The following is a 23,360-nucleotide window of genomic DNA, read 5'->3' on the forward strand; positions in this document are numbered from 1 at the left end:
CTGCTGGAGGGAAGAGATGCAGGCGCAGTGTCGGCGGCACAGCAGCAGCGGCAGCTTTGGCAGCAGCAGTATCGTCAGCGTTTCTCATCTCGAGGGTCATTGGGCGTATGGTGGCTTCTACGTGCATCACCTGCATCCCTGTTTCTGCTTTTCTCCGGCATAAACTGGCGTTTTTTCTTTCCGTCGATGTATAGCGTACGGTTATCAGAAGAAGAATAGACGATATTGGTGATGAGGCGGGAGATAAATACTGTGGAATGCATTCTTGTTGATGTGCTGGCTTGTCACCTAAAGCAGGGTAGGTTTAGAATTCATTCACCCGTTCAATGGGGTCTTAAGCTACAGTAAGAACAGCCTTGAGGTGGGATAAAGAAATTGGGAAGTTGAGGCGCGTCGAGTATAGTAATAAGCACGTATGAAATCCATTGAGCATGGTTTACAGTGCGTGCCACGGGAATTTTCTGAGAGGATCCGCGATTCCTTGAGATAGCTCACGAGGTCTCTGCCTCTTCTCAGTACATCGGGATCGTTTTGATAATGTACACATAACTAAGGTCGCGGCGTAGTGAGAAGTGGGAATTTGGGGATTGCATACCTAGGTAGGAAAGATCACGCCGAGCCCATTGTCATCCTTGGGCATATATACACAAAATGAGATTCCGTTGTGTCAAGCATTGATGAAAAGATCAAAATAAACCGCCGAGCGGTACCCAAGTCTCTTGGAGAGTCCAATCCGCTGACCAGTTCCATACTCCTCATCTAAAATACAAGATCCACTGTACACCCTCTCGTCACATCAGAACACCCAAACTACTGCACCATGGCCTCCACGGTGCCCACAGGCCTCTCCACCAGCCCAATACACCCATCAACGATACTCTTCCTCGCTTCCTCAGAGCTCACATTCTGCCCGCCCAGATACAGCAGCCACAGTAGCCGGCTCAGCCGAGCGTCGTAAACCGAACCCAGCCGCGACAGCTCCCCAAGCTTCTCGCCCTTATTCGTCTTCTTCAGTGGCTGGTACAGCATCTCCAACGCACCGTACCTGTCCCGGGTGAGGAGAAGCACAGAGCCCTTCGGCGCACTTCCTCTCCCACCGAACAGAGCCTTGAAATCCTTCATCGCGAGCCCGAAGTTCTCGTCGGAGAACTCACTCTCCTGGACCGGTGTCGGCGGGGCAATCGTCTTGGATTCGGCGGCCTGCTGCCGTCGCAGCTCCGCCTGTCTCCGCGAAACCTCGTCGGTCCGCGACATGATACCGCGCATCAGACCGTCGCGGAGGTGGTTGAAATCTGTGCCCCTCGTTGGGACAATGCGGAGAGCCATTTCCACGCCATTTGCTCCGCGTTGGGTCAAGATCGATTCCCAAATCTCGTTACTCCTGTTGGCATCGAGCAATGCTTGACGCAAGTCGTCCTTCTCGCCCGGGATCAGTGCAGAGGCATTGGGGTTTACCGTGTTGATGAGATGGTTTTGCAGAGTGCTGAGCGAGGACGTCTTAACGTAAAGCCCAACAACATAAACCTGGACACGCAGAAATGACACCTTCCGCACACCTAGCCCCAGCAATGTATACTCTGCCTTCGATTCAACTCCCCCGGGTCCGGAAGACGTAGGGATTTCGATTGTCCTCGGGAAATATGGCACATACGACGTGCCCGTCTCGACTAGCTCCACCGCCTCCGCATCGGTCGCCGTCGGATGCTCCGCGTCCTTAGGAGCCGCAATGATCTTATCCCCGGGGGCAACCACCACTTTCTTTCCCTGAAACTCTTCCGCGGCAACGCGGCTACTGTCATTGTTGACGGGCTTCGGCCATATCAGGTCAATCACGCCTCTACTCTTCGGCACTTCCCCCGCCGCAATCTTCTTCTCCGCCTCCTCCAAATCTTGCTTCCTCTTCCGATCTCTTTCTTCATACACATGCGGCCAAAACACCCGCGATAGGATAAACGGCGCTATGAATGAGCAGAATGCTAGGAAGATGAGCTTCTTTCTCCGCTGCAGGACTTTGTGCCGCCGCACGGCTTGTGCCCGGTGCAGGTTGATGGCGTCGACATCGACGCCCAAGGTACCTTCGCGGAAGGACTTGGCCAGGCGGGATTCGGGTTCTACGCGGGTCTTTGGAGGCGGGTCTGAAGGTAGGCGGAAGTTCCGACGAGGTGATGGCGCATTGAGGTTGAGGGTGCGGAGGAGGGGCCGACGGGCGCCTCCCAAGCGTGCGGAGATCATGATTGGTTCATGGGCAAGTAGTTGAGGATTGTTGGGATTTGATACCACTTTGATATCCGGCGCGGTGAAGGTGAAGATGACAGGAGGTCAATAAGACACGTTCTTGGCCCACGAACGCCAAGCCGGTAGTTATTTACTGCAACTGCGGGCCGAGCGCCCTGACTACGCGACGCGACTTCCCCACCTTCCAGTGCGAATGTCTGAGAACACACTGGACCCTTGTCTTACATTGTTTACTCTCACCCAGAATTCTGTATACCCAGCAATCAAAACCGCCCTCGGCAATGTCATTGGCTTCCAGGAAACGGCGTGCAGTGAGTCTGGACTGGACGCCTGTGCTGTCCCAATGACTGACTATTCTGACTGACTATTGTAGCCGGTCGACGACGATATCCCCACACCTTCGCAACAACGCAGTGGCGCCCGTGAGCAGTATCCCGATAGATCAGCAGATGCTGAAGATGGTGAAGAGGAATATGGTGGCCACGCTTCTGGCAGTACCGCTCAGCTAGCAAAGAGCTTGGTGCGGTATGCGCTTGCTTGCGAGTACGCGCGAATACCGATTAAGAGGCAGGATGTAGCTCAAAAAGGTGCTCAAGAACGAAGTCTACGTCCGTGACCGAAGGCACTAATAATCGTAGTCCTTGGAGCTCATTCGCGACAGTTCAGGCAGGTCTTCGACGCCGCCAATAGCCAACTCCTTGATACCTTTGGGATGGAGATGGTCGAACTCCCGAATAAGGAGAAGACGACGATCAGGCAGAAGCGCGGTAAGGACGGAAATCAGGTTTCCCCTGCTAGTCCCTAATATGCAGTTCAGCGGCCGCCGCGTCGGAATCACAATCCAAAACAAGCAACCAATGGGTGCTACGCAACGTCCTCCCAGAAGCCTTCCGCGCGCCAGAGATAATACCACCGCCACGGATACCCAACTCCGAGCTCGAGAGCGCCTACGTCGGTCTCTATACCATGGTCATAGCCCTCATATCACTCTCAGGCGGCACATTGTCGGAAGGGAAGCTCGACAGGTTCTTAAAACGCATGAACGCACATCACAACACACCGGTGGACAGCACGGAAGAAATCCTGAAAAGGATGGTCAAGGAGGGATATATCGTTCGAGTCAAGGATACCTCTGGTGATGAGGTGGTGGACTACTATGTAGGACCCCGGGGTAAAGTTGAGGTGGGCGAGGACGCCGTGGCGAACATGGTTCGGACGGTATACAGCGGGTCTTCAATAGAAGACCTGGAACAGCGGATCAGTCGAAGCTTGGGATTCGCTGAAGGAGGCAGGTCGCAGCAACGGGAGAGCACAGTCGATGGAGATGCAACCCCACAAGCGCAGAATGGTGTGCGCAGAGGTGTAGGGCGACCGGGAAGGAGACGCGACGAGGACGAGGACGAGGACGATTAATGGAGCAGGTAGCGAAGGGATAAAGCTCTTGAAAAACCAGCAGACGATTGGAAGCTTGCCATAGTCTCCTCGGGAAGCTGTTGGAGCGTGGATCAGGGTGGACAATTTTCCGGCGAGTGCAAATAAATCTGCCCGCAATTCGTCAGCGCGACGGCAAATGTAGCTCTCTCTGTGATGGCGATTATGCATCAAATGCGCACAGCTTGCTAGCAAGTTGTCACAGTTGTTCCCTCAATTACACGGGCAACAGCTGTGCATCGCTCTCACCGTCAACTTCGAGTCCCCACTTGCGCCGGCCGCCAAGCAATCGTTGCTTCACTCGCGAGCCGCCTTTCTCTTCAAGCCGCCTCCACAACCGCGCTTCCACCCACGCTCCCACATCTCCCTCGCCATGCGGGTTCTGCAATCCAATCATTCATAACTCCTCCCAGCGTTGTCTTCCCCTCTCCATCCTTGAACCCCACGGCGCGGATGCCGAAACTCGATACAAGCATGGCCAGCATCAACTCTCTACTTAACCACGGGCCTGCACCCGCCGACCAACGACGCTCGTCCTTTTCATCAGCTTCCCACGAATCTCCCCCTACCGAACAGCAGATTTCGTCCTACCCCGCCACCACGTACGAAGCTGCCGCCGCTCTCACTGCGCTCGCAACTTCGGGTGCGCCAGACCTCCAATATGTCCCTGTTTTCAGCCGCGGGCTACCCTCTCCTACCGCCTTTTCACATCCACTTCCTCGAGCGCGACGCACAAGCAGTTTTGGGTCATACATCGCACCTGTCGAGCCCTCCCCGCCCATCGAACAGGCCCAGTCGCACTCTCCCACACTACACCAGTATCATCATGACCCGAGGTCGCCGGAGGAGCACAGACGTAGGTCGTCGCTGATAAACGTGCCGTCTCCTGAGGTGGTTCTTGCGCCCATCCATAATCATAGTGGCGCTACGCTCGACGAGCCGCAACATGCATCAGGCATCTATGGAACGACCGTGTCATTCGAGGGACATTCACAAACAAAGTATGGGACAGATGTGTCACAGTCGGTGCAAGACGGTGAACCCGGTTTGGACAGAACACAGAATCGCGAACCAGCCTTTGTGCGCGACGAGCCCACGACGAAGCAGATCCGCAAGGCGGAGTCGGCAGGGCAGACGCCACTTCATCTCTCAACCGATGCTGCTCTGAAGCAAGAACAGACTGAACCATCGCCATTGCCTGTTATCAAAGACGAGCCGTCTGGTACACCGAGTGGTATTGCGCCAGAACGGCGAAACTCACTCTCTTGCCTATCAACAGAGAAACGACCATCTATCACGACGAATGGTGTGGACCAAGAGACACTGAAGACTATAGAAGCATTGAAGCAGAACGATCTAGGTCTTCGTACAAAGAAGTCGGTCACCGCGACTGAGAGCACAGTGGAAGCGAAACCCGCTCCTGCGCCCTCGAAAAAACGCCCTGCACCGGGTGCCTCCGCTATCAAGAAGAAAGGAACCGCCGCGTTAAAGAAACCCGCTCCGAAGAGGCGCAAGCTAGATGCCACCGAGTCGGAATCGAAAGCACGGTCCGGGACACCTACATCTCGAGCAAAACCAAAAAGCGGGAGGAAGGGCAGTACTCCGGCGGGATCCTCGCCTGCGCCCGAATACGCACGTTCCTCTCCAGCTCATGCTTCAGATGATGAGGAGGAGCAGGGCTCGTCTGATGACACCGCTCTATACTGCATTTGCCGCAAACCCGATAATCATAGGTGGATGATCGGCTGTGATGGCGGTTGCGACGACTGGTTCCACGGTTCGTGCGTGGATATGGTACAGTCGGACGAGGACCTGGTGGACAAATTCATCTGTCCGAATTGCGAGGCTGCTGGGAGGGGAGAAACGACGTGGAAGCCCATGTGCCGGAGAGAAGGGTGCAGGAAGCCTGCGCGACTGACGAAAGGACAAGAAAGCAAGTACTGCTCTGATGAATGCGGGGTAAAGTTTTTCCAGGAGCAGTTGGAGAGGACGGCAGGGGCGGGGAAGAAGGTTTCAGGTACAAAGAAGGCGAAGAAGAAAGGGGCGAAGGATGGAGAGACGCAAAGTCGTGCATCTGATGGCGAGGACGAGGAACCTATTCCCCTGGGTGGCGTCATCCGGGCGAAAGATCTCAAAGCGCTCGTCGTTGCAAGCAAAGACGTTGAAGCCTTCAAGCGGTTAGGTTCCGGCGTCCTCTCCCCTCCTCATACCGCGTCCCCTCCCCAAGCAGGCTTCGACGGCGACGCGGAAAACGAAGACATTCTCTTCACGCCCTCCGAACGTGAGCACCTCAACGCCCTGCGCCGAGAAAAGGACCAACTCAAACTCAAACTGGACGTCATGAAAGATCGCGAGAAATTCGTCAGCATGGCGCGTGAGCAAGCTTCGCGGTTAGCAGAGAGAGAAAAGATCAAGGTTAAGGAGTTCTGTGGGTACGACGCTCGGCTGAGTTGGTCAGACCCCGAGTTTGCGAGGTGGAGGAGTAGTCGAGTAGGGAGGGCGGCGTTCAAGTTTAATACGTTGGCGCCGAGTGATGAGCAACTTGCCTCTGTGGAGGAGGAGGACGCGAATGGGGATGTGAAAGTGAATGGAACGGGGGTGGACGGCGGGATCGAGGAGAGGAAAGATGTCGTCTGCCTGAGGAAACGCTGTGCCAAGCATCCGCAGTGGCAGAAGTTGAATCTCCAGGATGCGCGGTTCGAGGAACTTGAAGTGGTGGAAGCGATTCGGGAGTGTGAAAAGAGTGAAAAGGCAGTCAGGGAAAGGGGGAGGAGGAGGGCGAGGAAGGATGATATGGAGAAGGAGTTGAGAGGGGCCCAGGGGGTTGGGGTGGCATGAGTTCTGAGCTCTCCTTAAGGCGCAGGGTTGGGTGCGCTTTATCAGTACAGGCCAGGAATACCGGACTGGCCGATATGCCTAATATCAGGTCCTGTGAGCTTTTCGAATACCTGGAGAGGGGCGAAGCCCATCACAGCATCGATAGCTTCACATTTCACTGTATAGAGTGCCAGGCCAGCATCATCAGAAGGCGCTGGATCTCCCATCAACCTTACGTACCGTTCTTTTAGGATTGGCGATAGAAATCAAATCTCCTAGCGGAACGAGATAGGAAAGGGTAGGGCGTATATGGATTGAGCTCAGGGTTGCAAGGTCATCGATTGGGTCACTTCTTCTTCACCTGGCGCATTGAGCGAGCATAGCTGTATACCTAGGTACTTTTTAATTGAGATTGAGCAGGTGGATTGTTATGGTTGGGTGTGGTACTTCAATGTTTAGAAGGTGTGATGGCGGGGCGATGCCAAAGACAAACCACGACTAGCTTAGGTAGCTTAATCAACACCCAAGGCATCCTGTATTCGCTAAATGTGTTCGTAATACTTTCTACGTTGGTATCTACAAAGACGTAGCAAGGCTATAGAGATTCACAGAGCATTGCGATAGTGTTCGGGTTTGCTAGTTCAAAGCGAACGGCCGTTTAGGTGTGTACGACAGGCGATGCGTATTAGATTCCTAACGTGTTTATATAGGAAGGATCTTGTTGATAAGGACTGTTACAAGCAATGCAGTTTTCATGTAAAGCTAATCTTAAATAACACAAACTACACAGGGGCAGGAGAGCTTGCCTGCGACGGTGTAGGGAAATCGCTGTAGCGTAGCTACTCTATGCTTAGCGCGGTACTTTGTGCTAACTGGGCAGTTAGCGGTTGAAGATGGCTCTCTACATTATGAAGAGCTAGTGTTACTGTTATTTCCAACGTTAATAACCTAGCCTGAGGGTGGTAACACTATTGAATAACTGTGGCTAATAGTAACGGCGACACCTACACCACTAAAGACAGGAGGACAGCAACACTTGCCCTCTATGAACACACCATGAAGCCTACCTGCGCTCAAAGAGCCCATGTACGGGTCAAACGACATGGTCATGTTGGTGGCATCGTGTCGTGTGCCAGACTGTGGAGACAGGCACGTGGAGGGTGCAGTTCCCTCCACCTGCGCAGCTTATCGATAACGCCCGGATTCGTTCGATAAAGATAAAGGGCCCACTGCAGGGTCGTTATCCATCCATGGATTCATTCATGCAACCTCGGACCATGGGATCATGAAACCAACCGCTTAGCCTTCATTGCGCTGCGCTCTGCTTTGTGCAGCTCTTACAAGCGAACCCTCCTTTGTATTCCTTTTTATAGTACGGAGAAGAGGAGGAAAGCCACTGTTCGGGCTTACCCCTCCCAACCCTTAGCCTGCCTCCCCCGCGCGACGACTCTCGCCGATGGGCCAATGAGCCACAATTAGAACGCTCTCAGCTGCTGGCCTCGCCCTTCCTCGACACTTCATAAACCCCTCCAGCCATGGAGTCCTCATCCATCGACTCCGTTGTAGAGGAAACGCCGCTCGAAATGGCCTCTGACGACCGTATCGACGCCCCCGGCGAGCCCGTCACTTCCGAACGCCCGCCCCTCAAGACCCGTCATCGCATCCTCAACAGTATACAACGGATGGGTTCCTCTCAGAGTCTGATAGGAATTACAAGGCCACGGTCGCAGAGTCTGAGAAGCGGCGGCAAGGCATCAATATCCTGTGTCTCGCTAACTTCGGGAGGCTCCTCTTATTCCTACTCGTACCCTTCTGAGCTGTCGGCTGGATACTCTACGGCACCCACGTCTGTAGCAAATACACCGGGCCCTAGTCCCGTCTTTGATGATAAACCTCGCCTAAGGACAGTTACTCCGAACGGACCATCATCGATACCGCTTCCCTCGGACCTGCGACCCTGGTCTCGAAATGGCGCTGAAGCAGAGGGTGACTACTTCTCCCAGCCGCTGAAGAAGAAACCTGAGCGCAGACCAAACTTCAACTTCTGGCGGGACTTGCCCATGGAAATTCGAATGTACATCCTTCGGCATCTCCCACCGAAAGAGATCGTCCGCCTCTCTGCGGTATCAAAGTCATGGCATGCCATGTGCTTTGACGGTCAGCTATGGCGCTCACTCGACACGAGTGAATTTTATCGGGATATTCCCGCAGAGTCTCTCGTTAACATCATTACCTCCGCTGGACCATTTGTGCGGCATTTGAATCTTCGAGGCTGTGTCCAATTGTACAAAAATTGGTACCGGGATGGATTCAACGACGCATGCAAGAACTTGGAGAACTTGTCTTTGGAGGGATGCCGAATTGACCGTACAGCTATACACTCCTTCCTTCTGCAGAATTCGCGGCTTGTGAGCATCAATCTTTCGGGCTTGGCTGGAGCGACGAACACAGGCATGACCATCATTGGAGAACATTGCCCCCGTGTGGAGCATTTGAATGTCTCTTGGTGTCACAACATCGATACTCGCGGACTCAAGAAAGTGGTAGAAGGATGTCCCAACTTGAAAGATCTTCGGGCTGGCGAAGTGAGGGGATTCGATGACGTCGACTTGATGAATGAGCTTTTCAAGAGGAATACGCTGGAGCGACTTGTACTCATGAACTGCGACAGTCTGAGCGACGAATCACTGACAGCTCTAGTAGAGGGTGTCAACAGCGAGGTTGACGTCCTTACTGGACGTCCCATTGTGCCTCCACGTCGGTTAAAGCACCTCGATTTGACGCGATGCCGTGGGATTTCTGACGCAGGCGTGCGCAGCCTGGTCGGGAACGTACCGAATCTTGAAGGACTCCAGCTTTCCAAATGCCACAGTCTCACTGACGAAGTTTTGACTGAGCTCCTGCCCAGTTGCCCAGTTCTAACCCATTTGGAGCTTGAAGAGCTCGAGCATCTAACAAACGAAGCCCTCAAGACACTCTCAACGTCGCCTTGCGCTCCATATCTCCAGCATCTTTGCATTTCATACTGCGAAAATCTGGGCGACCTTGGTATACTCGCTATCCTGAAAGGGTGCACGAGTATCGCTTCGCTCGAGTTGGACAACTCTCGGACCTCGGACCTGGTACTGGCTGAAGCCGCGTCCGTGATGAGGAAGCGCAACCGTGCCGCTAAAGCCCGTTCTGAATCTGGAAGTCTGCATATTGGATTGAAGATGGTGGTCTACGACTGCCCCAACGTCACTTGGTCCGGCATTCGCGAGGTCCTCTATCGTAATGAGGAGATTGCCCGACTTGCGGCAAGCGCAGATGGCACAGCACCGACGTATCCCCACCAGATCATCGGACTCAAGTGCTTCTATAACTGGCAACCGACCGTTGAGGAACACACGAAAAGAGTCCTGCGTGGGGATATTGAAGCAGCCAACCGTCTGCAGAAGGGGTGGGCAAAGTTTATGATCCTGAACGAGGAAGCGGGAGTAAACGGATCGGGTACAAGACGGCGGCGCAGGAGAGCTCGCGAAGCGCAAGAGATGTACCAGAATGAGGAAGACGGTGGAGCTGCGGGAGCAGGTGGTGTAGGACGGCGCCGAAGAGCTCGAACCGTCCCAAGCGGTTGCATGGTGATGTGAACTGCGATCCATGGGCTTCAACATCGAATTTAGTAGATGACTGGATTCGTCTACCTTTTCTTCTTTTCTTCTTTCCTTTTTCGTTTTCTTTGTTGGGCTCGGCATTGTGTTGCAATCAATCTTCTGGTTTCTAGGGTATAGAGGGTCATGGGTATATAAAGTTTCATTGCCACGTGGCGTTGCATACAACATCATTCCCTCAAGTGTCTCTTTTGATTGTGGAGAAGGGCCGGTACCTGTCTGTGGAATACTGTTGGCGTTGAGCAGAGTGATTGGAACGCTGATTGATGTCTTGGAGAGAGCAATCATCATCTTGTTTCCACTTGTCTATTTGTATTCAAAGCTTCCTCAACTTCAAGGTGCAAGATTCTCGCTTTGAGTAGAAGTCTAACTGTGATCTCGTTCAGCCCTCGATTCCGATTATGGGGTCGCACCTGTTCCAAGGTTGCACGTGTAGGGATATGGCCACGTGAATCACCGCTCCTACCTGGAAGCGCTTTAGGATTGTCTCAGGGAAAAAAGAATAGTCTAAAGTAGCCCAACACCTTATCAAGCGTGGAATTCTCCAGGTTGGAATGGCGACACGTGATCTAGGTGACGGAAACAATGCTGACTAAGCTCTTAGCCACAACAGCGACTTCCAGTCATCAAGCGGACCGGTGCAAGTAACCTTCAACATCCGCATCACAAATATTTCCGAAATCTCTATTCGGCTCTGAGAAAGGATGACGCCCACGACTGACCCACAGCCAGCTTCGTTGATGGATGCTTTCAGATTACGGTCCTTACCTCCAGATATGTACTACATCCCCAACTTCATTACTGCCGAAGAGGAGGCATCCATCTTGGTAAAGGTCTGTATTCCATATATTGCACAGTTTCCTTTTGAGTTTCTTCCTGTTATGGATCTTTGCTTTATGTCTCTTGGTTATACTTATCAAGTTCCCTGCCCCACATCACCCCACATGTGACCCTTGTTATACAGCTCAACACCATATCCGTGATCCCCCCAAACCCTCTGACTACGTTCAGATTCCTGCCCAGAGATGGGTGACTCTCTCTCACCGGCGCCTACAAGCACATCCATCGACGCTCACCAAAACGAATACACTCCTTGCGGCTCCGTTGCCATCTTATCTCTTGGACCCCATCGTCGACCGTTTCAGTGAACTTGGAATATTCGATCATACTCCGCACAAGAAACCGAATCATGTCCTCATCAATGAGTACAAGAAAGGAGAAGGGATCATGATGCATGAGGATGGTAGTGCGTATGCGTCAGTGGTAGCAACCGTCAGCCTCGGAGCGGCAATCTGTCTCGAACTTGCGTGGAAGAAAGAAAAGCTGGAATCCCAAGGTCTTGATATATCGTCGTACAACCTTCCCACGCGCATACTCCAGGAACCACGGTCGCTGCTAATCACTACCGGAGCAGCGTACGCGGATTTGCTGCACGGGATCTCTCCCATCGAAGTCGACCAAGGCTTGAGCGCAGAGACGGTTGCCAACTGGGAGTTCTTGGGTGATCGGACGCCATTCGAGAATGCTGGGGGCCAGAATCATCGTGGTACCAGGATCAGTTTGACTTATAGGGATGTGTTGAAGGTCAGCTCTGCCGCTAGCAAGGTCTTTGGTGGACTGGGAACGCGATGAAGCGATTGAATATTTCAAAAGAAACTTGCTGGCGTGGAAGTTCTGCGATACGGTAGGCTGTCCCGCCCTGATCGGCGGGATGCAAGAGATGGCCCGAGGATCGGATCGTCCTCCCCGTTTCCCATCGGCGTCGACCTGATCAGGACTACATATGTTGACCTCATCAACGCCGCAGCAACATACAAAAACACTCACATCAACGGTTCTCTTGGGAATTCGTATCCGCGACGAGGGCTTTGAGAATCCCAAATGAGTGATCTTCTCCATGTTGTAACGGCATTTATTAGTCGATCTCTCATGGCCACCTTCGACCTTCAAATGAACATGGCACTTCCCTAGACATCGGTCAAACGGAAATTCCAACTAAATGAGCGCTTTGGTACCGGATGATCATCGGTGGTCTCCTAGGCTACCTGCAACTACGCGTTCTTGTCTGGTACAGCTGGGCTCTCGGACTTGGCTCGGAAGCCCGTGATGAAATACCATTGAACCGGCAACATGGCGATGCAATCTGACATCGTTTCGAAAGAGTCTGGAGGTTATACACGAGGCAAAAGGACGAAAGGATGTGTACGCCTGGCTTCAGTGACAGACCGGCATCTAGCACATTTTCTGCAGAAAATCGGGGAGATAGTTGCGTACGGGGCGAGTGATGGAAAAGCCCTTCTCCAATTCTACCCCGCACTTTCAGCGACAACTGCAGTCCTCGTCTCCAACTCTCAGGGTCCCCCAGATCGGGACGGACGCCGTATTCCGACACAAGTGTGATTCGCTACTTCGTTTCCCCGACTGGACACGGTTATGCAACTAGTATTCATAGGGAAATACGTTTTCCGGCATCGAAAGAGTTCCCTTCTATGCGGAACCAGGAGCCTCACTCACCCTCCAATGAAACTTGGTGCGGGCGGTCAGACCCCTCCTTATAGATGCCTTTTGACAGGGTTATATATCGGTCTTAGATTGCCGATGCTTGGATAGGCCATGTGTATACATTTAGCCAGGTTTGGCACGTTGACATTCCAAGGACAGGTCCAGCAACTTTAAAAACGAGAGTTACCATTCCAAGGGTGGCGCTTCGGGATTGGAACAATGAACCACACGTGCTCATAGCATATGAAACTCATCTATCCGTTATTCATCCCCGGCTTGTCAGTGGTTGACTTCAATGCGCTCCTTCCACTCGACCTCGCGCCGTTCCGAACCATATCCGAACATCGCATTTGCAAAAACAGTATAAAGTTAAGAGAACAGGAGTTGTGGAATAACCCACCCTTCACCCAAAACGAAGCCGGTGGAAAATTCAAAGCCCATTCCCAAGATGGTTTCGTTCAAAACGCTTTCAGTGTCCCTGTTCGTTGCAGCGGCTGCGGCACAACAGAACACCACCCTTCGCTATATGCCATTCGGCGATTCCATCACCGAGATTGTTTGCTGGCGCTCCAAGCTCTGGAACAAGCTGCAATCCACGGAATGGGCGTCGGTGAACTTCGTCGGGTCCGGCCGCACCGAGAACAACTGTCGGGACAACAAATACGACCGCGACAATGAAGGCCACTCTGGTTACCTGGCCATCAACATCGCCAACCAGAATCAGTTGGATGGCTGGCTCAAGCAAAATCCGGCCGATGTCATTACCATGCATTTGGGAACGAACGATATTGTGCAGCAAAACAAGGCTGTTAATGATATCATAGCTGCCTTCACGAAGTTGGTTGGTACGATGAGGACGCACAACCCTCGGATGAAGATTGTGGTGAGTACCCCTCGCTGCCTATACCTCAAGCTCGTTTCCCCCCACCCCATATGGGCAAAATGTCAAACTCACACCTCTGCTCCAGGTCGCACAAATCATCCCCCTCGGCTTCGGCAACTACAACACCAAAGTCCAAGAACTCAACCGGGCCATCCCCGGCTGGGCGCAGGGCCTGAACAAGACCGAATCGCCCATCTGGGTCGTCGACCAATACACCGGATACTCCGGCACGGCCGATAATCGCGACAGCGTCCATCCCAACGATTCGGGCGACACCAAGATGATGAATGTGTGGTATCCTGCGCTGATCAAGGCTTTTGAGGCGGCCAAGGCGGATAAGGCTGGTGCTGCGATGCCTGCGACTGGTGTTAAGTTTATTGCGTAGAGGATGTGTTTGGGAAAAAAGAGGGAATTGTATGGTGAGGGGTGGGAGGTGGGTTCAATGTATATATTGGTTAGGATTGACAATGAGGTGTTTGATACATGCATTCGATTAGTGCCTAAAATCTTGCGGTGGTGCAGAGATTGGGTGGTATTGTGAGGATTTGAGTTTCGCAGTGCTTGAGGCAGCGTTTTATGGCTTAGGATTTCTTACACTGCCTTCATCTCATGTGTATACGTATAATGGGCCATGACCGGCAAACAAACTCGTTTCAGGAATTTCGGTGTTGAATGAGAGTACGGTTCGATTTTACCACAGCTGTCGACGAGTTAGTATCATCAAGCTTTACCAGCTCCCAAGAATGGATAATCTAGCCTAAATATTTAAGAATACTTTCCCGCACCTTGCCCTCGTCCGGGCCCTGCGACATTGTATCGGTCGGTAACTTCATCATTTGGGACGGTGAAGCAGCAGAGCTGCACTGACTCTTTAAATTTTTATGTCTACCTGATTTGGGGGCGATCTCACCGTCACATACTTGAGGGTCTTAGCAACTTTATGGATACCGCAGCACTACTCTTCCCAGCGTTTTCACAGTCCCCATGCCGGCCGTACCCGCAATAGATGAAGGGTTAACTAAGCAGTTAAGCGCTGCCTATTAGCCCCGCTGTATGTAACTGCTAATTCGCTAGAATCCAGTATTGCAGTTGCAGAGAGGTGGCGGTAGAAAGTGCTACATAACAGTGCCCTAAGGTAAATTCTAGAAGTGCTCTTAAGGAGGACTATATTGTATAAAGAGGGGGCGAAGGAGGGCAAGTTTGTATGTGTTGTTTTGTAGTTTGTACCCGTGACAGGGATGTTCTAAAATTATAGCTAACAACTCCTCTGCAATCTTGCTGTACAATAGCTTTAACTCCTAGAATAAAGCTGCTGCTACTACAGTTTGCAGTTGCTTAATCTGTATATAGTACAGGCAGAAACTAGTGAAATCCTTTACTGTAGATAGAGAATTTAGGTGTTTAGTTACATTGTAACTAACTGTTGACAACGATGAAGTCTCTCCCTACGCTAATGCAGCAGCAGAATAGGAACACGGCCGAAAAGTTTAGAGGTTAGGAACGCATATAATATCTATTTAGTCTAACGACTACTGTCTCTTTATAGTATGCATTTGAAGCATGCCGATGCGGAGTAACGACAACTGCTAGGAGTCGGTAAGGAGCAGGTTTAGCAGTGCTGATGACAACTATCCGACAAAAGGAGGAATGCAGTAAGGGTTTCGGATGAAGGGTAGAAAAGCTTATGCTCAAGTTACATTAATTGTAGTCGTCTAAGCTATTGTAGCAACGGCGCAACTAGTGAGGCTGGTGGAATCATAGAATATTGAGGTTTTGGCCTCTTGTAACATTCTAGTTGCTCAAACGATTTGCGGACTTGACAGTCTCGAGTACATATGATATGTCGAATAGTAACATGCTCTTCCTACACATCTGAGTAGATACATATCAGTAAAGATCTTCTACAAAAGCTTGCTTGGTTGGTTTTCGTGGACCGGTAGAAGCGATCACCTGCCGTATAACATAGCCAAATTGAGAATCACGAGATTTTAAGTCCGTCATCTCGTTTGCCTACTAACAAATCTCACATGAAGAATACGTCTAGGAGCCTGCTGCGCCTTTGATGAATATATCTTCGTTTCTAATGGGCCAGGTACACTTAGCGTCTTTCACAATCGGGAACGCTATATGATTGTCGACAATCGCCTTCATTTCCGTCATATTGCTCTAATCGCAGTTCAGTAGCGCTAGGGCAGTGCGTGGCGCATTAACTTCTTTTCACCGCCAGCTTGAAGCGGACATCGGCAAGGCGTTGGTGAAAGATCGCCTCACCGCATCTCCCACGAAACCTCTTGAATCCTGAACGTATATATTCCCTCACCGCATTGAAAAACATATATATTTCATCTACCGTCCCCAGCACTGTCTTCCCCCCCACTCGCAACGCGGACCAACCCAAGTTCTTCAACAAAATCCCCGCGCTGGACCTGCAACTACCGTCAACACGATTGTCAGCCTAGCAGAAAACGCGAGGCGCAATGCACTACGAGAAATGCGGCATGTGTACATACCCGCATACCTTGCACGGGCGCATCGAGCGCATCGCCGAAAGGGCAAAACCAGACAGAACCAGAGGGAGTCCAAACGACCAGGCCCGACTCTTGACGACGAAGATTCAGCCTCCCGGTAACGAAGATGAGAAGTACAAGTTCGTACCTGGCCGGTGTCCGTCGTTCGACCCAGTTCTGCCAGCGATTCTCCAAGTCCTAGCCGACCTTCGACAGACGAATATCGCGGTTGCAAACGGCCATCTTCGCGTCATGCAGTCCAACGACGATCCTCCTATATGGCCCCCCAATGCAACAGCGCGTTAGACAAAACTGTATACGTTCCGCGACGTCCATGAGATTCCTCTCACCGTAGCAGTGGCAATTATACCTCGAACCCATCCTTTGACTCCGGAAAAGATACATGTTAGAGCTGGTTATCATCGGCGATGGATTCCGCTGTCGGACTGGCTTCGCACATTGGGAGTCAGGATATACCCTCATGAAATCGAAAAAGCCCAGCGCATCTGGTGGAAAGTCAACAACAAAGCCTTTCCACTGCTCAAACTCCCGGCAGAGATTCGACTCATGATCTATCTCCATGCGCTCGGCGGACCCGATATATATCCCGTGGTAAGCGTCAATGGCAACTGGACACAATCCATCGACGATCCTACTGCGTGGCAGAGCTCCCGGATCCAACCAGGACTTGGCAACAGCCACAAGGTTCTGTTCCAAGATGATAATAACCCGTGGCGGGGATATTGCGACCAGTTGAAGAAGGAAATTAGAACTCCGGTGTGGCAACCAAATCTTGCCTTGTTGCGTGTGAACAAGCAAGTCCACGCCGAAGCCTCCTACGCGATGTGGGAGCTCACCCGCAAATGCTTCATCAACAGACAGATGTTTGCCAATGTTCTGGCCGCTCAGCCTGGTTCGGCTCGCAATTATACATGGCTCAAACGAATTCAACTTGACTTCACGAACAAGCAGTACTTTGAATTTCTCGGTATTGCGATTGATGAGCGGACGAAGCAAATGCGGTTGGATGGTAACACGAGGCAGTGCGAAGTTCTGTTGAAGAGTTCCATTCCGACACTACAAGCACTTGATATCCGATTCCGTGCTCCTGATGTTGGATTCCTGGCGAGCCCTTGGAATCAACCATGCTGCCAGGCGGTTGTGGTTGATTGGATTATGACTTTTGCCTTTCCGTGGATCAAGCACGTCAAGGAAGTCACTGTATCTGGCGTACTTCGCATCACTACACGGGAGAAGTGGACTGAGATACTGGATTCTAAGCGAACTGGCGAGGCAACCCCCTTCAATGAAAGCGCCGAGATTGCGAGAATCCTCAACACGCCTTCAAGGAACTTGTAAGTCTTTTTTTATGTCCTTTATGGAAAGAGGTAAGAGCTAATGAAGAACCTGACAGACCTCCGAGGTGCTTATGCAATCGTCGATATGAATGCATCGTAGGGCATAACGACCGTGGCGGAGCCTTCAACTTTAAGATCAAAGAGTGGATGGCTACACAAACAGAGTTTGACCCTTATGACACACCGTACAGTGAGGAGGAGGCAAAGCGAAGGGAGGAAATCTACGAGCTGCAAAGAACAGGAGGATGGCCTGATTACATTTAGATACACATTTGTTTCGGGTAGCCCTGAAGGTGAGCCTGAAGCAAGGAATATCAAGATTCTGGAATGTCTTCTGGGTTAATACCAGATCATGCAGCAATTTCGGCATACCCACGACCTAACTCTTCATCTCCTGTGACGTGCTTCTTTTCTATGTTATCGACAATGATATTAGGGCCATTGACGTAGAGTTTGGGATCTGACTTTACCATGTACAATTCAATTACTTCAATTTCTGTGCTGTTTTCAGTGGACTTGCGTTAAGATTGGGGCCATAGCAATCCCCTGAGGTCTGAAGGTCTGACACCTCGCCTACTCATTCACTTGACATATTTTGTAGGCCCAAAGTCCCAAAGAGGAAAATACAAGATCACAGGAAGAGGTTTTTTGGTACACCCCTTCCTGGAGCTGTCAGTGTTGGGCCACGCCCTGTGGTATCACGGTTGCCGCCTACAACACTAAAGTCTCCCCCGATACTCCCATTTCCGAAGACTTTTCTGAACTCCTTTGCTCAGCTCTGGGGTGTTATTGTCTTTGCGTGCCTGAAAGCAACCTAGAAGTTGTGTTCCATTTTCAATCATGTATATGGCATAAACGAACAATTCAGTCGTCTCGCTATAGTACTGCTCAAGGAATGGCGGTTTCGAATTCGAAGAGCGTGTGATCGTAACAGATTGCAATGCGCATGTCTAAGTCAACACTAAGACTTACCTTCATTACACTTATCAGATTAAACAAGGAAGTATCAACTCCATGGTGACCCTTGTATGGTTTGATCGTGTATATTAATATTGGGATTGTTGGCAGCCGGACATATTCACCCAGGAGCAATAGTGTGCACGTGGCACTCGCGTGCCTTAGCTTGCACCTCGGGTGAACGACGTCAGCCCTGACCTTGCTCAACACCAACAACGCCAACACCCCTCACCGTAACCGCCTTCCTCCTGTCTAGCTTTTGAACAAATACGTGAACAATACTCTCGGACCTATTCTATAACTGATGATACAGTGCGGTAACTAGCCTTTGCGATCGCGCTACCTTTTCCGATTCCCCGCATTCCGTTCACTTTACCCTCCACATCCGCATCACATGGCGCCTCTGCGCATAACGATACCCGCTACCCACACCGTTCAGCCCTCCTCGAATGGAAAACCGTACGTCGAGTATGAGATCCGGATTACACACCCTTTCCCTCGCACAACAACAACGATCCGCAAGCGGTATTCCGACTTCGATGCTCTCGACAGCGCACTTCGTTCACAAGTCGGTGCGCCTCCACCGGTGTCGCTCCCTCCAAAGAGCTGGATTGGCGGCTCCTTAGGGAAGTTGGGGATTGGAAATACCTTGGGATCTCCCGAGCAGATTGCAAAGCGGCAGGAAGGGTTGGAGAACTACCTGGTGGCTATAGAGACAAGTGACGATGGGAGATGGCGGGTCAGCAAGGCATACCGGGATTTCTTGAACCTGAATGATAAGCAGGCACCTGCTGTTCCGGGCGCGCAGTTCGGACAGGACAGAGTGCGGGACTCTTCGGACTGGCTCGACAAGTTTGCGGATGTTAAGCGGAATTTGCAGGATGCAAGGCTCTGGCTTACGAGGAGAGAGCAGGCTATGGCTGCGACCGCACAACATGAGGCTGGTGCAAATGCCAAAAGAGGACTTGTGCGAGCGGGGACGCTATTATCTGCGCTCGATGAGGGGCTGGAGAGACTGAGTGGAAAGGGAGTCGATGAATGGGGTGGAGAGAAGCTGGGCGATGGTGAAGTCAGGCGGCGTAGAGATATGATTAGTGCGGCACGAAAGGAGAGGGAGGGATTGGAAAGCGTGCTGAACTCCATGGCGGTCAAATCCGCCGTTGCCGGGACTGGCTCATCAACCCCATCGACATCCTCAGCTGCGGTAACGAAGGAACAGAAAGCGGCTTTGTTCAAAGGCGGCAATGGAGGACCAACTTCAGGACGGAGGGTGCTCGGTGCTCCTTTGAAAGAGACTGAGCGAACGCGCGAGCTGGACAACGAGGGCGTATTGCAGTTGCAGAAACAAATCATCCAAGAACAAGATGAGGATCTTGTTGACCTGGCGAAGGTGGTACGCAGGATGAAGGAGCTGGGCGTACAGATCAATGAGGAGATAGTGCAGCAGAATGCTCTGCTTGGTCTACTGGACGAGGATGTCGAAAGGTATGTGAATATGGTTCTGGCGAACGTAGTCTCCTATGAATACGTATTGACTTCTTCTAGGGTTGACGGGAAGATGAAGATCGCGAAGAAGAGGATGGACCGCATCAGCTGACCAACTTAGGCACTATTTCTTGAGTTACTATTGCATACGCTGCCTTGTCTTGTCTTTCCTTGTATAGCTCACATTGGATTATGCATTAGATACCCGAGCGGAGGTTTAGGTACATAGGAAGGAGTAAATCAAGCCATGAGATCGTAACTTAGAAAAATGTCTAGGCGGATCTTGACTTTTGTCTGTGTTATACGTTACTAACGAGTTAGATAATTAACACTGCAAGTGAACACTACCATCATAGTCTGGGAGTGTCATGAGGCTGTAACGCGAAGGTCTGCCAGCAGGGTTAGCTATTCACCTGTGACGTCATTCCTGGACCAGATCCGACCAAACACCAACCGCATCCCCTGAAAGCCTGCCATAACACCTCTTCAATTTTGACACAGATTGCATACTTATCCTCCATAATGGCCACATCTCATGCCGAGAAATCCGCACACAGCGAAAATCCTAGTGCAGAAAATGAGAAACAGCAACTACCGAGTACCGCAGAATTGAAAGCCTCCGCTGACGCCGCCGAGAAAGCTCTCCAAGCACAAGGCATAGCGCAAAAACTCCGAGAAACCGCTTCAAACATCGCCGATCCGAGAAAACGCGAGAAGCTCCTCCGTGATGCCTATGACAAGGAAGTCGAGGCCCATGGCGCCAGCAAGAAGGCTAGGATGCTGGCGAGCGGTGCTTTTCAGGGCGGCGTCGGTGGTGCTGGCATAGGTACGGCTGTGGGAGCTGGCGTTGGCACTGTGGTCGGGACATTGGTGGGAGGTGTGACTGCGATACCTACGACGGGGTTGGGAGCGTTGGTGGGCAGTGGCGTAGGGGCGATTCACGGGCCGTGGATCAAGTTGCCTCCTATTGGTGGTGGGAAGGGGAAAGGAGAAGGAGATAAGGAGCCGAAAGATGAAGATAAGGAGTCCAAGGACGGGGGAAGTGATGGGAATGCTGCGGAGGAAGACGGCGTCGTACCTGATCCCAAGGCGTTGCGAGAGGCTGCGGAAGCTCTGGCGAGAGAGCAGGGGCAGCAGAAAAACCAAGGTGACGGAACAATACGGAGCGGGAACGGAGAAGAGAATGAGACGACGAGGCCAAGAAAGGTTGATGGAGAGCAGAGAGAGAGAAGGAAGCCTCGGAAGCTTGAAATCAGATCCAACGGACAGGCGCAGAAATCGAACTAGGATGCTATCGTTGCCTTACCCCTTCCGGCACAAATCCCATCAAACACATTTTTCCTGTTGAGATGGGAATGGAATGTTCTCGGATCATCGTAATGAGCATCTTGGCACATTGGACCAACAACTTCTTGCTGAGCGATTGAGGTTATTTCTGCATTCATGAGCGCTTCACTTTCACGATTGCATACCCGTCCTTCTCATGTACATTAACGATTTACGGTGATAATATTACAGCGTTGTGTTTCCGTGGGGTTGGAGTTTGAAGGCACCTACATTCCTGCCGCAAAAAGCATCGCAGCCAAAGTGGCGCCTATCCAGGCGACAGTGATCCTACCAGCAGCTCCAGTTCCTTGTGGAGGTGCGGTAAAGCCAGTGGGAGTGCCAGATGGACTTCCAGAAGGACTACCGCCTGACGGACTTGCTGAGGGATTGATCACAGGACTGCCACCTGCAGATGCATTCGCACCAGCCTTCTTATACAGGCGACCCTGGACGACTGAAAGCGCATTGAAGACTTCTGGTAAGCCGCCCTCAGCCACCTTGCTCTTTTCCCTGTTTTCCCCTGCCCACACAAAGCGACATGTGAGCTCAGTACCCTGGCCTTCACACTCTTGCGCTGCCTTCTTTGCGGACTCCCGGAGGGATGCGTCGAGAGCATCGGAGACAGGAGTGGAGGTGGCTCCGGCGCGCCAAAGAAACCGGGCGGCAATACCCTTGAGGAACCTCATGCTGGTATCGCAGATGTTGCGTTCCTCGCATGCGGCCTCGACGAGCACCTTCTCGGGTTCGCTGATGAATTTGTCACGGAATCTGGTGGCAAGGCCTTCGGCAGGGAAAGTGGAGTTGCGTGACTGTGTAAATCAAAGTCAATCTGAGGTTGTTGCACAGGGAAGTGTTCTGATCCTGTAAACTTACCAGTTCATTCAGTACTGCGGACCCTTCGATGTACATGGCATGTACGGAAGTCCACTGGGATTTAGTCACATCTGAGCAGCCCGATCGCACATTTGTGCCATCGAAGACATCGTAGGACTCCGATATTAGGCCAACGTCTCGCGACCATTTGTAACTCTTCTCTGCCCACTCCGAGTAGGTCTTGTTTCCGGTGACAGCCGCCAGACGTGCCGAAAGAAGGAAGAACGCAGCATTAGTAGCAGAGTTCTTCCAGTCATATCCGGCATTGAAAGTAAGCATCTGCCACCTCAACCCTCCGCCGCACGTTTCACCATCCCACCGCTGCGTCTGCGCGTCAAAGACTCCCTTCGCAAGATCCAGCCACTTGATGTTCTTTGGCTCTTTGAATCCCGTCTCAGCGGCCGTCAACGCCGCGAGAGCCCACACAATCTGGTCCTCATTGGCCTCAGTCCGGGTCTGGTTGGCAGGCTGGTACGGGGCGTTTCCTGCTTGGCCAATCTGCCAGACAAGCGCCTCGGAAACGATGTCGTCATATTGTTTATCTCCAGTCAAGTAGGAGTATTCGACCAAGGAGTTCCAGACCAGGCCAGCTTCGTACCACCAGTAGGGTTCACCGCTTTCACTGAAGAGCCCGACGGTCTCGCCCGGCTGAAGGTAGTCTTTGTACGCTGAGAAGATGCCATCCGCCAGTTTCTTCGCCGTGTCTTTGACCGAGGCTAACACAACGGTTACAGGGGTATCACATGCGCCGTTTGATGTTTTGTACCTTCGTTGTCCAAGTCCAAGTCAAAACCGAACACTCCATGGAATTGCAGCAAAATTGGTAAAGCGAGCGTGAGAAGGCGATACATTGCGAATGAAAACGAAGGACTAGAATGAAAAATGCAGATATTCGATGAACCAAAGGAGATGAGCCCCGACCTACCTTCAAAGGGGCTAACCGCCTTATAAACTGTGTTACAGAGTTGGCTGGCCCCAATTTAGTTAATCCTGACTAGACGCATTTCGAGGCTACTTGTGGCATAGCGCTGTCAGCGAACGCCTTGCGAAGCAACTGAGTCGTCTTAAAAATGAGTAACCCCCGGACTTGGCGTCTTGGACCGCCTTGGGGCATGGGCCATTTTGGCGCAGGTTAGGGTATGCTGACGGGTAATAATATAATCATTATGCACATATGGTTGCCTTACTTGGTATAACGTACTTGATAAGCGAGCGGCGCGGACAAGCGAGCGGTGCGCATCATGCGACCCAACTAGGTCAGAACACGTATAACTCAACAACATGAAGAGAAATAAAATTTCCAAGTTTATAGGGTTATTCTACAGAGTCATCTTGA

The 23,360-nt window shown here is 51.7% G+C and overlaps 9 protein-coding genes across 9 annotated transcripts; 7 read left to right on the plus strand and 2 right to left on the minus strand.

Moving 5' to 3' along the window:
* Positions 1-527: 527 nt before the first annotated feature.
* Positions 528-2,308, minus strand: EI97DRAFT_434847 (uncharacterized protein). The gene has a single exon (XM_033798729.1). It carries the CDS (start codon positions 2,230-2,232, stop codon positions 811-813), a length of 1,422 nt encoding a protein of 473 aa, XP_033652480.1. The 5' UTR covers positions 2,233-2,308; the 3' UTR covers positions 528-810.
* Positions 2,309-2,516: 208 nt separating this feature from the next.
* EI97DRAFT_443797 (MAGE-domain-containing protein) lies at positions 2,517-3,648 on the plus strand (the record flags this gene model as incomplete). The annotated part of the gene is made up of 4 exons (XM_033799858.1): positions 2,517-2,546; positions 2,609-2,843; positions 2,874-3,002; positions 3,053-3,648. The coding sequence occupies 4 exons, from the start codon at positions 2,517-2,519 to the stop codon at positions 3,646-3,648; spliced, it is 990 nt and encodes a 329-aa protein (XP_033652481.1).
* Positions 3,649-3,830: 182 nt separating this feature from the next.
* EI97DRAFT_401575 (uncharacterized protein) lies at positions 3,831-6,489 on the plus strand (the record flags this gene model as incomplete). Its single annotated transcript, XM_033796467.1, has 2 exons — positions 3,831-6,243; positions 6,286-6,489. Coding segments are annotated over exons 1-2 (2,328 nt in total), but the record flags the coding sequence as incomplete, so codon positions are not given.
* A 1,529-nt stretch (positions 6,490-8,018) lies between these two features.
* Positions 8,019-11,765, plus strand: EI97DRAFT_459894 (RNI-like protein; the record flags this gene model as incomplete). Its single annotated transcript, XM_033801051.1, has 4 exons — positions 8,019-10,058; positions 10,738-10,777; positions 10,866-10,966; positions 11,145-11,765. 4 exons carry the CDS (start codon positions 8,019-8,021, stop codon positions 11,763-11,765), a joined length of 2,802 nt encoding a protein of 933 aa, XP_033652483.1.
* A 1,318-nt stretch (positions 11,766-13,083) lies between these two features.
* Positions 13,084-13,903, plus strand: EI97DRAFT_380691 (SGNH hydrolase; the record flags this gene model as incomplete). The annotated part of the gene is made up of 2 exons (XM_033795773.1): positions 13,084-13,518; positions 13,604-13,903. The coding sequence occupies 2 exons, from the start codon at positions 13,084-13,086 to the stop codon at positions 13,901-13,903; spliced, it is 735 nt and encodes a 244-aa protein (XP_033652484.1).
* A 2,092-nt stretch (positions 13,904-15,995) lies between these two features.
* On the plus strand, positions 15,996-17,647 carry EI97DRAFT_459896 (uncharacterized protein; the record flags this gene model as incomplete). The annotated part of the gene is made up of 3 exons (XM_033801052.1): positions 15,996-16,326; positions 16,384-17,380; positions 17,440-17,647. The coding sequence occupies 3 exons, from the start codon at positions 15,996-15,998 to the stop codon at positions 17,645-17,647; spliced, it is 1,536 nt and encodes a 511-aa protein (XP_033652485.1).
* Positions 17,648-18,549: 902 nt separating this feature from the next.
* Positions 18,550-20,086, plus strand: EI97DRAFT_434852 (uncharacterized protein). Its single transcript, XM_033798730.1, has 2 exons — positions 18,550-19,825; positions 19,886-20,086. The coding sequence occupies exons 1-2, from the start codon at positions 18,735-18,737 to the stop codon at positions 19,935-19,937; spliced, it is 1,143 nt and encodes a 380-aa protein (XP_033652486.1). The 5' UTR covers positions 18,550-18,734; the 3' UTR covers positions 19,938-20,086.
* Positions 20,087-20,494: 408 nt separating this feature from the next.
* EI97DRAFT_360920 (uncharacterized protein) lies at positions 20,495-20,788 on the plus strand (the record flags this gene model as incomplete). The annotated part of the gene is made up of 1 exon (XM_033794954.1): positions 20,495-20,788. A coding segment is annotated over one exon (294 nt), but the record flags the coding sequence as incomplete, so codon positions are not given.
* A 590-nt stretch (positions 20,789-21,378) lies between these two features.
* EI97DRAFT_380555 (glycoside hydrolase) lies at positions 21,379-22,738 on the minus strand (the record flags this gene model as incomplete). Its single annotated transcript, XM_033795765.1, has 2 exons — positions 21,379-21,960; positions 22,040-22,738. Coding segments are annotated over 2 exons (1,281 nt in total), but the record flags the coding sequence as incomplete, so codon positions are not given.
* Positions 22,739-23,360: the final 622 nt, after the last annotated feature.

The sequence above is a fragment of the Westerdykella ornata genome (assembly GCF_010094085.1).
Source record: "Westerdykella ornata strain CBS 379.55 unplaced genomic scaffold EI97scaffold_17, whole genome shotgun sequence".
In the NCBI taxonomy this organism is placed as follows: domain Eukaryota; kingdom Fungi; phylum Ascomycota; class Dothideomycetes; order Pleosporales; family Sporormiaceae; genus Westerdykella; species Westerdykella ornata.

Coding starts and splice junctions, on each gene's coding strand:
- EI97DRAFT_434847 (XM_033798729.1), bottom strand. CDS start 2,232: ATGATCTCCGCACGCTTGGGAGGCGCCCGTCGGCCCCTCCTCCGCACC.
- EI97DRAFT_434852 (XM_033798730.1), top strand. CDS start 18,735: ATGGCGCCTCTGCGCATAACGATACCCGCTACCCACACCGTTCAGCCC. Junction 19,826..19,885: donor CTGGACGAGGATGTCGAAAG/GTATGTGAATAT, acceptor GACTTCTTCTAG/GGTTGACGGGAAGATGAAGA.